The sequence below is a fragment of the Periplaneta americana genome, chromosome 10 (genome assembly GCF_040183065.1).
Source record: "Periplaneta americana isolate PAMFEO1 chromosome 10, P.americana_PAMFEO1_priV1, whole genome shotgun sequence".
In the NCBI taxonomy this organism is placed as follows: Eukaryota; Metazoa; Arthropoda; class Insecta; order Blattodea; family Blattidae; genus Periplaneta; species Periplaneta americana.
In genome coordinates this window covers 34,922,139-34,938,522 of record NC_091126.1, presented here as the reverse complement: position 1 = coordinate 34,938,522, position 16,384 = coordinate 34,922,139, and the positions used below count along the sequence as shown (strand labels likewise).

General features: G+C 34.6%; 2 protein-coding genes and 1 long non-coding RNA gene across 4 annotated transcripts in view; 1 reads left to right on the top strand and 2 right to left on the bottom strand.

The window, feature by feature from the left end:
• The window catches only part of LOC138707589 (glutathione hydrolase 7-like), a 35,631-nt gene extending 30,885 nt beyond the window's left edge, over positions 1–4,746 (bottom strand). The window contains exons 1-2 of the mRNA XM_069837197.1: positions 4,578–4,746; positions 694–950 (exon numbers count right to left, since the gene is read on the bottom strand). Of these exons, the coding sequence (XP_069693298.1) occupies positions 694–950; positions 4,578–4,617 (297 nt within the window). The 5' untranslated portion in view covers positions 4,618–4,746. The remainder of the gene's footprint in view (positions 1–693; positions 951–4,577) is intronic.
• Positions 1–16,384, bottom strand: part of LOC138707590 (uncharacterized) — a 122,176-nt gene that overhangs the window by 71,195 nt on the left and 34,597 nt on the right. The gene's annotated exons all lie outside the window — the stretch shown is intronic.
• LOC138707592 (uncharacterized) lies at positions 4,780–14,681 on the top strand. 2 transcript variants are annotated; one of them, XR_011334285.1, is made up of 4 exons: positions 4,780–5,643; positions 10,645–10,837; positions 13,552–13,667; positions 14,326–14,681. It is a non-coding gene; the product is annotated as an uncharacterized lncRNA (long non-coding RNA). The 2 variants fall into 2 exon arrangements; XR_011334284.1 differs by lacking the exon at positions 4,780–5,643 and having other exon boundaries at positions 10,498–10,837.

The following is a 16,384-nucleotide window of genomic DNA, read 5'->3' as shown; positions in this document are numbered from 1 at the left end:
GAAACGCCGCCCTTCATGATCAGGTTAAGCGAATGACATGGTCTGGCTTACGGCCTGTATTAGATCACGATGGCAGTGACACAGTCTATTGTTCCTAGTACTCACAGCGCTCCAAGCGGCTAGCAACTATCGCGAGAAATGCAAAAAAATCATCCCAAGCTTCGCAACTGTACATACTACGACAGTGCATGATCCCACGCTTTTTTTTTAGCTACATCATAGGTTCTTGTACAAATGAAATGGTTAAGTGGTACCATATGCCTTACAGTCCCGATCTGGTGCACTTAAGACATTCATTTGTTTGGATGAAGAATAGCTTTCGAAAGTGTTGCTTCGATGATACTGGTAAAGTGGAAGACATTATCAGATGTTGCACCACAGAGTGCCCAGAAGAGTTTTTCCAAAGTGAATTTCACCAATGGATTGAAAAGTGGCGCACGCACACACACAGCCTGAGTTGTATGACTCATGTTGCTAATAAAGAAGAGATATATGATGTAACAACTGTTACTTTCAGCACAACCTTCATAAATATACACATCACTTAAAAAAAATAGAAACATTTGAATTATATATTCACAACGTTTCTGAACAAATTAAAAAAAAAATAGAATTTATGGTTTACATTTACATATGCAACTATAGCATGTAACATGACCTACTGTATACTATAATAAAAGTAACAATAATTACCTGATAGTCTCCATAGTAAATCTGAATAGCCAGAGCTACTATTACAGCTAATGTTAATATTCCAAAGCACAGGGCAATCATACGGAGACTAGCACCACTTTTATCAGAAGACCCACTGCACCACTGAGTAAATATAGTCAACCCTTTTCCTCTGCTGGTAGCTCCCACATTGCGTCGATATAAGCTCTGCTTAAGAGGAAATGCCTCTGTTTGTTCCGGGCTGCGATATGGTCCAGGAATAGCTGGTGTTGATCCACCTTAAACCGAAAGAAACATGTATGAATCATAAATTCGTAATTTAAATATTAGCAGAGCTTGGTGTCACTAGCTCTATCTATTCTGAGATATATCTTCACTGAAGAAAGAAGTCTTTGGGTTGGTAGCATTAATGACATTAAAAATCATAAATGTAGTTAATTAAACTTACAAGCTCTATATTACTGGAGCAGGCATATAAAATTCTTACATTAGAAGCTGCATTAACTAACAAGAATGCACACTTCAAAAGTGTGTAGGTTATTTTACGACGCTGTATCAACATCTCAGGTTATTTAGCATCTGAATGAGATGGTGATAATGTAGGTGAAATGAGTCCGGGGTCCAGCACCGAAAGTTACCTAGCATTTGCTCAAATTGGGTTGAGGGAAAACCCCGGAAAAAACCTCAAGCTGGTAACGTGCCCCCACTTCAAAAGAAGTTCATGTATGAGACTAGTACAAAATCCTCGCAATCACAAGAAATTCTAACGAATATTGTATAAATATAGTAGCCCATAATGTAGTTCTTATAGCCATATAACATAATAACTAATGCAACTTTTCCAGAGTTCTCAATTATATACTTCAATTTGGCTACTACATTGTTCTAGGAATGACGAGAAGAAATGGTACAATTCCTACTCGAATTATCTTTTCGGTTTTTCCCGAGGTTTTCTTCAATTGTAACACGAAGACGAATATCAGATAATCCCATGACGAATTCTCAGATTCAACCTCACACAAGATTTTACTCTTGCGTTGAATTGATTTAGTGTTTTATGTAAATTTTATTTTTAAAACACGATAAAATTTTTAAACTTAAACAATTTTAAAACTTCACAGTTGGAGCAATTATTGCATTTGGTTTTGTATAGTACGCTGTTAGATATTTGCTTATTGTTTGTTTCTGTTTAAATATTACTCTAATGTGTTTTATGTAGGCTATACTATATTTCAATTTTCTGAGTGATGATGCAATTTTATGTATTGTTGTAATATATTAGTATAATGACTTTATTTTTCTTTTGTGTTTGTGTATCATTGTTTATGTTTAAGTTGGCTTTTCTTTACTATTCTTAATTTTTTCAGGATTAGTAATTTTTTTGGGCTATGTATTTTATATAGTTCAGTTCATCACTGTAATCCATTTAAATACTAGTATTTATTAATCTATGTACATTGATCGAAATGCTACATACCAGTACTTGTGCTGTATAGCATGGTTCAATACGTTGTATTGTGTTCCTTGTTGTTTTTTTATATGACGAAATCTGTGACATTTGTGTTTTTTTTGCTAATAAAGATTAAGATGATGGTGGTGGTGGTGGTGGTGGTGGTGGTGGTGGTGATGATATTATTATTATTATTATTATTATTATTATTAACCTTGCAGTTGATACAGCATCATTAAGTAATTAAAATAGGCCTGCTTATATATATTTATTCAGGAAGAATGTTAGACCTAATCACAAAAGAATGTTGCGCTACATGCTTGGCATTGAATTTCAAACAGATTACACAGTCTTCATCTACATTATCTGTCTGGTAGTTCTTTATAATACGTAGTTGTAGGTCACTGAATCGAGTAAGTTTATCAGTAACTATTCGAGCTTCGACATAGGAATAGGAGGCCCTAGAAAGATGAGGAAGGTCATCGACATCTTGGTTGAAACCAGAATGTACAGTAATTAATTTACGAGAAACTAGGCCTAGTGAAGGGAATGCACAACTGGGTAGTTCGTGGATGCTTATAACGGTCAATAGTTCGCGTTGGGAATGGAGAGTTCATGTAAAACTAGTTCTGGTAACTGAAGAAATTTGAGAAGATATCTTAAATGTAAGTCACAACATCAAGCGCTACGGACTTCCCTGTACTGTTTTGGGTTAACTCAATTCCATTCACATAGTATTAAGTCAAAATATGTGTAGTATTCCACAGAAATGTCTACAAAGAGAAAATGTTAATTTCAAGCTTATAAGACTGCATTAACTTGAAACGATGAAATTGAGAAACTGTACTAACAGAAATGGGCAGGCTATATGTTTTTATTTATTTTTATATTTTTTTTTCCCCCAGAAAAGCTAAACCACAAGAGGCACAATTTCATTTTGCTTCACTGGCTTCTGTGAGATGTAGGCCTCAATAATGATAAACACGTGATTTTAGTTTGCAGTCAAAAACACTTTCAACATAAAAATCGTTTGATACTTACCTGTATATTCTAATGCACTGTTCTAGCTCCCCCCTCCACTATACTTGTGTAAGTACTTAATGACGAATCTATAATCTGTAATAGATTGTACCCACAGGGAATAAATAAATACAATACTACTTGTTACTAGTTGCTAACATAACATGCGAGAGGTTCAGGGCAAACTACCAGTATTGAGTCCCGGACCTCTCGCATGTTACATTTTGTCACAAGTGAGGTGAGGGGTTACAACAGTGAATTAGAATATATAGGTATTTGTGGCTGCGGACTAAATCAAGTGTTTATCAGTAGGCTGTAACTAGCACCGTATTAACTTCTATGTAGCCTACATCTCACAGAAACAGCTGAAGCAAAAGAAAATGTTTTACCTTATTTGGTCTAGCTTTTCTAGGGAATTGTCCACCAGGAAAGTACTAGATCCATCTTGCGCAAAACTCTCGGAATATTTTCAACCTTCGCACACTGGGGAGAGGAAAAAAATAAAAAAAATTGTGTAACCAAGTAGCTTACCATAGGCCTCGATACATCATAATCCCTTCCCTACGATAGTACGAGGATAAGTGTAACACTTTTAAGAGAAGACATGAATATTGAAACCATGTGCCATTGTTTTTTCTAAGATACATGAATAAATTTTGCCCATGGCTTGTCAGTATATCTTTTCATTAATAGTCTTCCTCGTATGTAATCGTGAAAACTTTGTAACTAATTCAACAGTTCATAGCATAAATACACGTCAAAAAAATGACTTTCGTACTCCATCGGCAAGTCTATCGTGCTATCAAAAAGGAGTGCGTTATATGGCAGTAAAAATTTTTAATAGCCTCCCTATCGATATAAAAAATGAAACTCAAAACATAAAATTATTTCGGGCCAAATTAAAGAAGTACCTAATTTCTCACGCCTTCTATTCTGTAGGTGAATTCATGACATTCAATAACACTTCATGAAATTGATACTAAAACTATGTGTTGTACTAGTAGACTATATTGTAAACCTCATCTGTATATATTTCATCTAGACTGTGACTATAAATTAAGATTTTATAATAGTATTAAGTTTTTTGACTTGTTCCATATTCTAGCTGTAAGCATGTATGAATACCATGGAATGTTAATAAATACAATACAATACGATGATGGGCAAGATATTTTACGTATCATAAACGTCCTGGGACCCAAACATTTTTCTCTCAGTCGTCATATTAAGGATATTATCGCCCTTTAATATACATAGTAACAACTACATACATTACTGAGGACCTATGGCTATTATGAGGAATGAGAAAATTACATGGATTTGTTTCAATTAGGTTAGGTTTGTTTCTGTGTATAGGCTATTTTAATCTCATAAATTCTAGTCCAACAACATATTGAATCCACAATTATTTCGAAAGTGATTGAAATTTACACACCAGTTTCGTTCGTTGAGGTGCCATTATTTATGTTATTCATATAATTTGACGTTTCTGCTAACTCCTTAATTCACAACCCTTTTCGTACACAATGGCTTCCACTGACTCTGCGACCCTTTTGGTGTACTCTGGAAATCAAATTGAAGACTTCGATGGCTCAGTCATTGTCATGGATGAATATTCATCCATGTCGTTATTCAGTAAGGGATTTGGTTTATAAAAGAAGTCGGCCCTTATGAGGGATTCTCTCTTTATTGCTAATAGCCTAGATAATAGTATTATATATAATCTAGGCTATAATGTTGCTTATAAAAACAGAATGTACGGTTCAATCCGTCTTTTCATTCCCTTTTAATTCCAGTTGTAAGACATTTTCCTTTTGAAGTAAAATGTTTTTATGGTTGAGATACAAAAAAGGAAAATTGTAATACTTTGACATAAAAAGTTTACTCTAATGTCACTCCTGGTACTATGGAAACAGAAGTGTAAGATGAACTTCGGGTCTCGTGGTTTTCTACGTAGTCTGTCTCACTCTGTTGTTTATCCACTGTTCCTGAGGTTTTGCAAACACATGCCTTGTCTAGCGAGAATAGTGATGCCTTGCTCTGCTCTGTTGCTGTTCAGTCGTACCACTGGTATTTCTCCCCTCATGTGTTAACTGTTAGTTACGTCAGTGCTTAAAGTGGCTTTAAAAGAGGTGGAGGTATGCAACTAACATGAGTAAATACAGGCAAGGTGGTGGTAGTAACTTTTAATTTTAAGGGAAAGAATAATCATTTAGAAAATTAACTTTAAAATAGAATAAGGTATAAAATGGTGCCTATTTAAAAACTTCAATTATAAACACTACAAATTTAATAACCTCTTAGTAAGCAACATAATAAAAAAAATACACTAATAGAAAGTTATCCATATCTTCATTGTTTGATACACTATCAACAAGCAAAATTACTTCACATACGACAAATACTACCCAAACTGAAGGCCTACCCATGGGATCACCCATATCCTGCTGAAGTGGTCTGCATCTACTTAACATTAATCTGGGATGTAGCTGGACTTTCCTGTAAGTCATTAACAAAGCGATAAGACGAATAAATGAAGTTGGTAGCTGCATTTTTTGTAAAACATCTAATGAGATACCAATTTGAAGAAGCCTGGGTTCAAATCCTGGTTGGAACAAATTACCTGGTTGGAGTTTTTCCGGGGTTCTCCCTCAACCAATTGAAGCAGAATTGCTGGGTAACATTCGACGTTGGACCTCTGACTCATATCGCCATCATTAATTCACGTATCATTCATACCAAAGCCTGAGTTAAGTTCACAATTTGATGTGCTTTACTGTTTTGAGTTTGTACCAGGTAAACAAAAGAAGAGATTGCTGGATGACATTACTAAGGATGTGGAAGTGCTGAGAATAAGAGATTGGAAGAAATGTACCCAGAACAGACATGAGTGGCGACTTCTGTATGGGAGGCCAGAGTCCTATATGGACTTTAGCACCAGGAGATTGAAAGATAAAGTGTGTGTGTATATATATATATATAATTTATATTAATATAAATCAAAATTTTATATATATATATATATATATATATATACAGTGAAACTTGTTCAAGACGGAAGTGACATGGTCCTAATTTTTTTTTCCGTTGTGGACAGGTTTCCGTGTTATTCAGGTGTGACATTAAAATGGAATATTTTGTCATTCATATACATGAAAAACAAAATGGCATGCAGCAAACAGCAAGAAGTACAAAATATTTCGTTTAACACTCATCACATTAAATCAGCTTTCTGTCGCTTATTACGTTGGTGAATCATCTTGATTAAAATCTCATTTTCTGTGTAAATATTATCGTAACTCACTCATTAGTCATTAAACATTACTAAAGTTCACCAATCTCATTCTATTTAATATCAAACATTATACTCTAATACTGTACTGCATATCACTGCACATTATTAATTGATTGGACTAGAAGCCATCTATTATAAGCCTTGAATTCTGGTTTATTTAATTTCTTTCCCAGTTCAATAGCTTGCTTTGCAGAACAGATCCAGAAATTGGCTTGTTCTTTGAATGGTCATGAAGAACCCACTCCCACAACAGTTCATTTATTTCCACATAAACAGTTGCTTCCTGGTTCCTTTTGTGTCACCAATATTGGCCGCACGCCACTCACTCATTATGATCTTTATTTTTTAAAGTGTCACACCTGAGTTTTCCACAACTGTACTTCAATATTATTTCACATAGACTTTGTTTCTAATTTTCCTTTATCTCGATAACTTTTACTTCCATCACTTACTTAATGTTAATGCCACATTTTATGCAATTTTTTTTTTACCTGGAAATCACTATACTTGCGCTCTGTTTAGCTACGACAGTATACGGGTGTGAAAATCTTTGAAGGGACTGGTCTGCCTAGTCAACAGGGTAATAAAATTTATGACAGACAGGCTAACACACCCTCGTACCCTCTACAATTTTGCAAAGAAAACTTGTTTTTATCTTAGTGACCTACATATTTCGTATATTCCTTGAAATTACACGCTGTTTCAAAATATAGTTACAAAATATTGTGTGTGTCCAAAATATTGTTTCCATTTTGAACAGTAGCAGACAGTTTCCGTTTCCGCATTGGACAGTTTCCGTTTTATTCAGGAAAAATTACACATAATACACACAAATTTCGCCGGGACCAATAAATTGTTCCGAAATAGACAGGATTCCGGATTGTTCAGGTTTCACTGTATATATATATATATATATATATATATATATATATATATATATATCTCAATTAAAATCATTTTCTGCAATCGGGAATCAAACTATAGAAAAAAAAGGTAACTCCAACTGCTGTATTGTGAATTCATGCATAAAAATTGACTGAAACAAATGTTATTTTCCCGGAGGTAAAAAAAAAAAAAAAAGACATTTTTCTTTACTGTAATTTAACATATACTCATTCCTTTATTCATTCATTCATAGTTTCCTGCCCAAGGGCAGGTCTTTCACTGCAAATCCAGCATTCCCCAATCTTCCCTATTTTCCACCTTCCTCTTAGTCTTCACATACAATCCATATACTTTAATATTGTTTATCACCTGATAACTTCTTCTGTCTCGAACTTTCCTCCCATTCACCATTTCTTCCAGTGCATACTTCAGTAGGCAGTTTCTTCTCAGCCAGTGACCTACCCAATTAATTTTCTCTTCCTGATCAGTTTCAACATTATTCTTTCTTCACCCACTCCTTATAGCTTCTAGCACAGCTTCATTTCCTATTGTCTGTCAATTTCACATGCTCCATTCTTCTCCATATCCACATTTCAAATGCTTCCAGTCGTTTCCTTTCACATCGTTATAAGGTCCGTGTTTCTGCCCATAAAATACCACACTCCACACAAAGCACTTCACTGGTCTCTTCCTTAGTTTTCTTCCCAGTGGCATGCAGAAGATGCTCTTTTTCTATTACAAGCATTCTTTGCCACTACTATCCTCCTTTAGACTTCCTGGCAGAAGCTCTGTTACTATTTATAGTACATCCAAAGTATTTGAAGTCCACTTGTTCTACTGCCTCATTTCTAATTCGCACGTATATCTTCTTTATTTTCTTCTGATAACCATGCTCTTCATCTTCATTGATTAAAGTTCTCGTTAACACTTTGTTAAAAACATAAAATTTACTTAGTCTTGCGTTAAAGTGTTAAAATTGTTAAAAAAGGTATATACCTTCGACAGACGGCCTGTTTCGACGCTATGTCACGTCATCCTCAGTGTCTCTTGAACCACTGGTGATCTTGACTCTGCGATGTGCATTTGTCGATGGTAGGGGTGGGGGTGCGTTGCTCCTATGGTGGGGGCTGGCTGTTTTGTGTGTTATGGTGTATTATGACGTCGACTAATGTGTGCGTATCGAACTGCAATTGTGTGTTAAGTATATATTGTGGGTGTGCTATTGTATTCTTATATATTTCGTACTGTTCTAGGATGTTTAACTGTGAACTTTTTGGTGTGATGTGTAAAATTTCCATATCTGTTTCTATATTATTTTAGTCATGATTATTGTTGATAATGTGGTCTGCATAATTTGATGTGATGTAGGGTTTGGTTATAGCTTTAATATGTTCATTATATCTTGTGTGAAAGGATCTTCCTGTCTGTCCTATGTAAAAATGTGGGCAACTATTGCATTTTAATTTGTAAACTCCAGTTGAATTATATTTATTTGAATGTTTAATGTGATTATTTAGGTATTTCTGTGTTGTATTATCTTCATCTTGTTTGATTTTCCTTCATTCCATGTCTGCAGTAATGGTATGTAACTGAAATTAACATGTTCACCAAAGTTAGATGTATTAGGAAAGTGGTCTGTAAAATGTTTCCAAACAAGCCTACATAATTTTGAAACTCAAAATTTATTCTGACAATTATTTAAATTACACTACTATAGGTGAAATATACAGACCATAATCATGTGGTTCCGAGCTGGGAATGCTTGCATGGCTGGCATACGTTTTGCCATTAATGGTCCATAACCTTCTGCATATTTCTAGTCACATAACTTTGGTTAATTTTTTATTGGGTTATTTTACGATGCTGTATCAACATCTCAGGTTATTTAGCATCTGAATGAAATGAGGGTGATAATCCCAGAGAAATGAATCCGGGGTCCAGCACCGAAAGTTACCCAGCATTTGCTCGTAGTGGGTCGAGGGAAAATCCCGGAAAAACCTCAACCAAGCAACTTGCCCTGACCGGGATTTGAACCCGGGCTGCCTTGTTTCGCGGTCAGACGCGCTAACCGTTACTCCACAGGTGTGGACTTTGGTCAACAATAACATAGTACAATTATATTTTTATTTCATAATAAGTAACTAGAGTGCATGAATTATGGCCATATGAAATGAAAGTCGAGTGCATTTCTCTAATTGAGTTTTCCAAAACATTGCTGACAGTATTAATTGCTCCACATTTAACAATTTTCTCTGATGAGATATGGTTTTATTTAAGTGGTCATGTTGCTTTACAGAACAAAATATACCGTAATGAAGTACAGGTAATCCTCAATGAATTAACAAAGTTCCCTTTCATGATGATAAATTGGAGTATGTTGTGCTGTAACTGTGATCAGAATAATTGGGGTCTTATATTTTGAAGATAAATTAAGTTCAGAGAAGTACTACACACAAATATTCGCACTGATTTTGAATTTATTATCAACAAGAATCTGCCACAGCACATACTGGGTGTTCAGTTCAAAGTGTGTCATGGCTCGCTGTATGCCATCATGTGGCTACCCGATGAGCCTAGAGAATTCAATCTTCCTACACTTCCGCAGAGGTGTATTACCTATGTGCCAGAGAAGTTGCCTAGCAAGTACGGCATTCATTCTGAAGAGTACTTACCGATATGTACGGTAACTCCAGTAGTGGCAGGAATGTGAACTGTTTGGAAACATGTACTGAGGTGAGTTTTTTTCTTTCTGTCGGGATATGGGGAGAGGATTAAGACGATTACTTACGTATTTGTTGACATTAACTTCGACAGTCAACATGGACATGGAGCATTTGATTTGTGTTATGGAATGTTGCTGTACGCAATCGATGATAACAAATACCCTGCGTACGACTTGCCCGCGCAAAACACAGTTCGAAAGAGGTTATGGTAGCACACAGACTTTACAGGCCGCCATCTATTGCTATGACATTCAAGTTATACCGTACACGTTTTCAAGTTCAGATTGAGCGCCTTGATTAATAGGCAACTTCTCTGACATAAAAGCTGAAACTCGCTTCAAATTGCTGACTCACAACAGTGACGTCATGACACACTTTGAAATGAACACCCAGTATTGTCCAGGATTTTTGGAAAGCCTACAGATAATCCCTGCACTATAGACGAACTTAGATATTATTTTATTTATTAAATTCTAGTTCCCAACTAATGTTTGTTTTTAGTGTAACACATTATTATTATTATTATTATTATTATTATTATTATTATTATTATTATTATTATTTGTTAACAATTTGATTTTATTTACTTTATTTTACAGAATACTTTTTTCATGTACACACATTTTTCATGAAATTATAAATTCAAACACTGAGACTGTCTTGACAACTGGGATAAGAAAATATGCTTGCATCTTTCATTTGATGGTAAAATACGTCAGTAATTGTAAGGTCTTTGGGAATGTGGCAGATTTTCACATGATTCAGGTGGTTTTGCGACATACTGTTCCACAGGTAAGTTTTCAATCTTCAAAGAACACTGAAAGATAGTTCTGTTTCGTAAGAGGAGCTTGGGACAAGTAGGGTGTTCATATGCATCCCTTCCAAATTCTTGAATATTGACCTAGAATACAAAGAAAAAATTAAGTTGCCAGCATTCACCGACATGGATTCAGAGAAATCCCTAAGCAGTAATCCAACCGAAATGGAAATAAAACTGCATAAAGGCAGTAGAAAATATTAAAATCATTTACTACGATTTTAACACATGTATCTGACTTCTGTTACCATTTCTATGAAAGAAATAAACTACTTTTTTGTTATCTTGAAATACATTATACTGGTATTTTCAGACAAGTCTACTATAACACTTGATCAATTAAATATGTATTTCCATCTAATGACTTATCTAAGTTTTACAAAGCAAATATTATAACATATAATAATTTGTTATTGTATTCACATCATATGCGAACTTTTTTGTCAATCGGCATCTTCAGGCATAATTTACAATATTTAAATGTTTGTACATATTGAATACTTGGTTACAATAATATTCAACAAATACATGTTTTGTTACAAAATATATTACAATAATTAAAATAATAAATAAAAAACACAGTTACAGTTATAGTAAATTACAATCTTAAGTGAATAAACGCGAACTATATAGTTGAAAGTTGTACCCAACAAATACGCAACAAATATCAATATTACATACCGGTAGTCTAATGTTTATGCAATACAAATCTATTAAAATGACATAAGCTCAGTACACACATATTGATGAGACAAATTTTGTCTAACATAGTTCATATTATGTAGCCTACAATTGTAGATATTTTATAATTTTAACCTGTAACTATGTATTTTATTGTTTTAATATTCAAGGGTAGTACAATAACCAAATATAATCATTCTTTTAATATGTTCTATTTAAGTTATTGTTTGATTTGATTGTTAATTATTCATATGTATTTGTTACACATTATTGTAACCAGATATTCACTATGCACAAACATTTAGATATTGTAAATTATGCCTGAAGATGACAATTTGCGAAGAAAATTCGTATATGACATGAATAAAATAACAAATTATTATATCCATGTTGAATCTTTCGTACACTACTTTTAACACTTGAATATAAATAACTGATTAAATGGCGATCACACAAGATCGCATCCTCATTCACAAAACAGAAATACAACACAGCATACAGAACAGAAAACACACTACAAAGACATCTCAACACACAAACAACACAAACAAATAAATACAACCACTCAGGCGTATACAAACTCACATGCAATAGTTGCGATAGTTTCTACATTGGACAGACAGGCAGATCATTCCCAACTCGATACAAAGAACACATTAAAACAATAACCAGAGGACACAATACATCTACATATGCCGAACACATAACTAATGCTAACCACACATACAGTAACATAAATACAGACATGGAAATCCTACACATACAACCCAAAAACCAAAAACTCAACACACTAGAACAATATGAAATATACAGACACACTAAAACACACCCTGATCAAATTCTCAACACATAGATCAATTTCAGAACACACACACTATTTGACACCACATTTCAACACTTTTCAACAATAGAATGCACCCATACAACAGGCAGCGAAGTTCGAGATGACACCGAGCTCTAGTAGGCTCTGAGGATGGTGTGAAGAAGCACCGAAACAGCTGTAAGCCACACATGCTTACACAATTAACACGAATAAGATCGCCAATTAATCAATTAATTATTATATGTTATAATATTTGTTTTGTAAAACATAGCTAAGTCATAAGACGGAAATATACACATAACTGATCAAGTACTTTTTTTTTTAGTACTTGAAAGATTTAAATTTGTTTTTAATATTTTAAGCTCCACACTCGGAGCCCCCACCTAATTTCAGATTATAGACTCATGGCATCTATTTCATTTCCATCTCCTAAGAACAACTTCTCCAGTGTACCAAGTTTTCCAAGTCCTTCTTCAAATATTATTTCATTCATACTAATAAATGCAGTATTAGTAACAGACTGGTACCACAGTCTAGTATATACAGTCAAGAAGCTCAATACGTAGTAAATATGCATACATAGATAGTTGCTCACCACTAGGATCGCTAATATCGCCTCATTACAGACAATGCAAAATAGTACCGGCACAGTCTATTGTTTCTAGCACCCTCAAAACTCAAGCTTCGCGACTGTATATAGTAGACTGTGCTGGTACTCCAATATGTATTGTAGAGGGCGTATTTTGATGCTCTAAAAGTTGGTATTACAACATATAGTTCAATTTCAGACAAAATCCTCATTGTCACTGGCACTTTGTTAATATCTGGTGAACAATGACTCCGAAATCTATTCACTAATTCCTTGACAATGAACTTAAAAAGCATGTGAGATTACGGAAACAAAAATCTGTGGTGTTCGGTTTAAACACAAAATGATTAATTTCATTTGAAATATCACGTGTTTAGCACGACTCTTTGAAGGTGCTTACCTTACAAACCTAGACCTAATGTTGCATACTGACGTAATTTTTAATTTTTAGATCATCAAAATCCGCCCCCTGGTAGTAAGTTCCAGCAGAATCTGGAATACATTCTTATGAAAGATCTGCAAACCTTTTTCACACATTTTTTTTTAAGTAACGATATTGCAATGAGATCGAATTCCTGTGATTTTTTTTTTTACAGTTTCTTGAATTCTGCATGTAGTTGGAAACGATTTTCACAGCAGGAATGAGTCCAGAAGCAATTTGTAGGCAACTTTGAAGGGATTTGTTTGGCATTTCCACGTCATCACATCACAGGTGATGGAAGCTATTTTGGATGTTGAACTTAACAATATTATCACTTTTATTATAGAAGATATGAATATGTTGTGGAGTAAGTGGAAAGACATTTTGCAAGAGAGTAAACTTGTGAGCAGCAATACCGGTATAGACATGATTTCCAATTCCCAAGAGAAACGAATCAAGAAGAATTTATCAGAATTAACTATTTAAGGAGAATAAATAAACAACCCTGAAGAAAAATTTAAACAGTCTGATTTTTTATGCTATTCTGGATGGTGTTGTAAGCAATCTCAAATATCGCTGTAAGGTCTGATGTGAACTCAATGAGAAGTTCAATTTCTTATGAATCTAATCAATGTTGATCAATATGAGCTGAAGAAGACGATTAGAATGTGGTTCCAAATCTACACCATTATATACTTGGGGAAATTGACCACCACGAAACAATTAATCCTGTCAACTTCACTAATGTTCTGATACTATTCCAGCGTATCAACACAATCCTTTCTCAAAAGCTCTGTAACATTTTCCCAAACATTATCCTTGCTCTTCAGACTTTTGTAATTTGTCAATACGAGTGACAGACTGAAAATGCATTTAGTATACACGCAAATGTGAAGAAAAAATGATAGGTTTGGCTGGGATTGTACAGGAATTGATTTCTTTGTTCCAGGTCCCAGTCGAGAATAATACAGTCAGGAATCTTCTATCAAATGATCCTTTAGAGCAGCCATGGCGAGAACGTGACTCGCGAGACATTGTGGCTCGCAGTGATAGCTGTGCATTTTGCTTGCTTTTAACCTCCGGCAACCCCCACCCTCTCACTCACGGGAGTCAAACTCTGTTCCATTTGTATTTGTCTCTGACCTGCGAGTGGCATATGTCTTTCTCGAAACCATATACGAAAGTTCCAAGTACGATGGGAAGACTCGCTTTTTTGCTGTCAATATGATGAGAATATTAAATGTATGATCTGTTCACAAGTATTACGAGGAAAACGGTTGTATAACATAAAACGGCATTATACTACATGTTACTGATGAAACATTAAAAGGTTGTGTTATTGTTGTTGTTATCATCATCATCATCATCATCAGCATCATCATTATCTCTGTACGTGGACCCTTTTTCAGCAGATGTATGAATAATGCGGTTAGCTCTTCAATTCGAACTCACTGATTTACTATGTGACGTCAAATGAAAGCTAGATGTAAGGACTTGACAAATGTTGAACTTTCAAGTCTTTGCCAAAAAATAAATATCCGAAGCTTCGTTCTTTTGCTTGCTCTGTTGAAGCCATATTTTCTACAACTAACGTTTGTGAAAAATTATTTTCAACAATTAAAATAGTAAAAACCAAATTTAGATCATGACTGACAAATACCTTCGTGATCAACTACGACTGGCAGTAAGTGACATAATTCCTGATTTTGAAACTCTGTCGCAGAGACATTCTGAAGACAGTTAATTTTAGGTTGTGATATTGTTCATTTATTGTTAATTTTTTCTTCGTTACACGTACTAAACATTAGTTTGTAGACTTGTACTGTATAAAATTATATTTAAGTGCTCGACATAAGGAAAATGAAAATCCGTTAATGAGTCAGACAGTTGCTTCACTTCCCCTTCGAGTGTTCGCCTCCCTCCATAGGTGCTATGCACTTTGCAGGTTACACAGTGGCTCGGCACACGATTACATTTTCGCCACCGCTGCTTTAGAGTGTAAGCACATAAAAAATAAATTCGTTCTACAGAAAAAATAATTACAGAACAGACACAGAAAATACTTTCTTCATCGTGCCTGTGTGCAGGGAATCAACAATGAATGCGTATGTAAGGTGCGGTCAAACAATTTTTAACTATAAGGTATATATTTATATAATGCTGATGGCATGCGTAAGGTTCAATTCAGAATGAACGGTTAAACTGTGAACAAAAACACCCAATAATAATTATCATTGTCTTATAAACCGCTGTTAGCTTAATATTAATACTAAGCTGTTGAGAAATAATATTGTAATATGCATTTGTGACGTGATTGTTTCTAAGAGCGTAAAAATTTACTAATATACAAAACGTGGCAAGTTTTAGCAGTGATGAAGGCGAGGATATCCAGGTAAATCTACTGCTACTAAAAAGAACTTCAAAGATTTTGCACTTATATATATATATGGGAAAAAGAAAGACTTTCAAAATTGGAATGTGAGGCAAGACAAATTTACAGCTAAATACATATTATATTCCATTAATTTTTCCACAAAATATGATGGGCGACGCATCTTAAAGGTTCATATGGAATCGAAAAATCTTAAAAGAAGCCAAGGAATACAGAGCCAAAACAAAACCATAGTGCGTTTTACGTGAGCAAAAACACGAACGATGAAGATGCCATTGTAAAGGCTGAAGTTGTTTCCATATTTCACAATGTTAGGCATGGTCAAAGCTACAACAGTCTACTCTCTCAAAAAAAATTACCTCAAACATCTTTTCTGAATGCAAGACTGCTGCTAAAATATAGTGTGTGAAAGGACCAAAGTGACAGCAGTTGTTCAAAATATACTAGCCCCCTTCTCACAGAAACTTGTTGTTGAAGACCTGAAAAAGTCAGGATACTTTTCTGTATCATGACACATCTAATGTAGGAAATGTCAAAACATTTCTTAAGGCGCGTCTCCACTATTAAACATTTAACAACATCATGTTAAATTGTTTACCGTTAACATCCCAATATG